The 1,235-nt window shown below is 32.8% G+C and overlaps 1 protein-coding gene across 1 annotated transcript in view; it reads left to right on the top strand.

Moving 5' to 3' along the window:
* The window catches only part of LOC137631359 (uncharacterized), a 467,812-nt gene that overhangs the window by 298,088 nt on the left and 168,489 nt on the right, over window positions 1–1,235 (top strand). Inside the window, 1 exon segment of the mRNA XM_068363133.1 lies at window positions 899–1,039. Coding sequence (XP_068219234.1) covers window positions 899–1,039 — 141 coding nt within the window.

Below are 1,235 nucleotides of genomic sequence, written 5' to 3'. Positions count from 1 at the left end.
GAATTATAATTATAATTCTTGATTTGTGTACTCTCTCTCTCTCTCTCTCTCTCTCTCTCTCTCTCTCTCTTCTCTCTCTCTCTCTCTCCTCTCTCTCTCTCTCTCTCTCAATATTATTAAAATTAGAATTATAATCTTTGATTTGTGTACTCTCTCTCTCTCTCTCTCTCTCTCTCTCTCTCTTCTCTCTCGTCTCTCTCTCTCCTCTCTCTCTCTCAATATCAAAATTAGAATTATAATTATAATCTTGATTTATGTATTCTCTCTCTCTCTCTCTCTCTCTCTCTCTCTCTCTCTCTCTCTCTCTCTCTCTCTCTCTCTCTCTCTCTCTGTATATATATATATATATATTAAAATTATAATTATAATCTGTTGATCTATGTATTCTCTCTCTCTCTCTCTCTCTCTCTCTCTCTCTCTCTCTCTCTCTCTCTCTCTCTCTCTCTCTCTCTCAATATTATCAAAATTAGAATTATAATTATAATCTTTGATTTATGTATTCTCTCTCTCTCTCTCTCTCTCTCTCTCTCTCTCTCCTCTCTCTCTCTCTCTCTCTCTCTCTCTCTCTCTGTATATATATATATATATATTAAAATTATAATTATAATCTTTGATCTATGTATTCTCTCTCTCTCTCTCTCTCTCTCTCTCTCTCTCTCTCTCTCTCTCTCTCTCTCTCTCTCTCTCTCTCTCTCTTCTCTCTCTCTCTCTCTCTCTCTCTCTCTCTCTCAATATTATCAAAATTAGAATTATAATTATAATCTTTGATTTATGTATTCTCTCTCTCTCTCTCTCTCTCTCTCTCTCTCTCTCTCTCTCTCTCTCTCTCTCTCTCTCTCTCTCACATATCAAATTACAATCCAATGATTAATGACACATCTTTTTCTCTTTCCAACAGCCAAGCTTGACGGCGTGAAAACGTACATGAGAATGCGTAGAGTTCCCACACACCTCCAAGGCAAAGTCATCAAATGGTTCGACTATCTCTGGCTGACGCAGAAATGCTCCGATGAAGAGAAAGCTGTCAGCTGTTTACCTGGTGAGTACGAATGGGAATATATTCACGTGTAATATATATATATATATATATATATATATATATATATATATATGTATGTATATATATATATACATTGTATATATATATATATATATATATATATATATATATATATATATATAAATATGTATATGTATATATATACATATATATATATATATATATATATATATAT

Source organism: Palaemon carinicauda, chromosome 39 (assembly GCF_036898095.1).
Source record: "Palaemon carinicauda isolate YSFRI2023 chromosome 39, ASM3689809v2, whole genome shotgun sequence".
Taxonomy (NCBI): Eukaryota; Metazoa; Arthropoda; class Malacostraca; order Decapoda; family Palaemonidae; genus Palaemon; species Palaemon carinicauda.
Note: the sequence above shows the minus strand (reverse complement) of the source record. Positions and strands in the feature narration are given on the sequence as shown.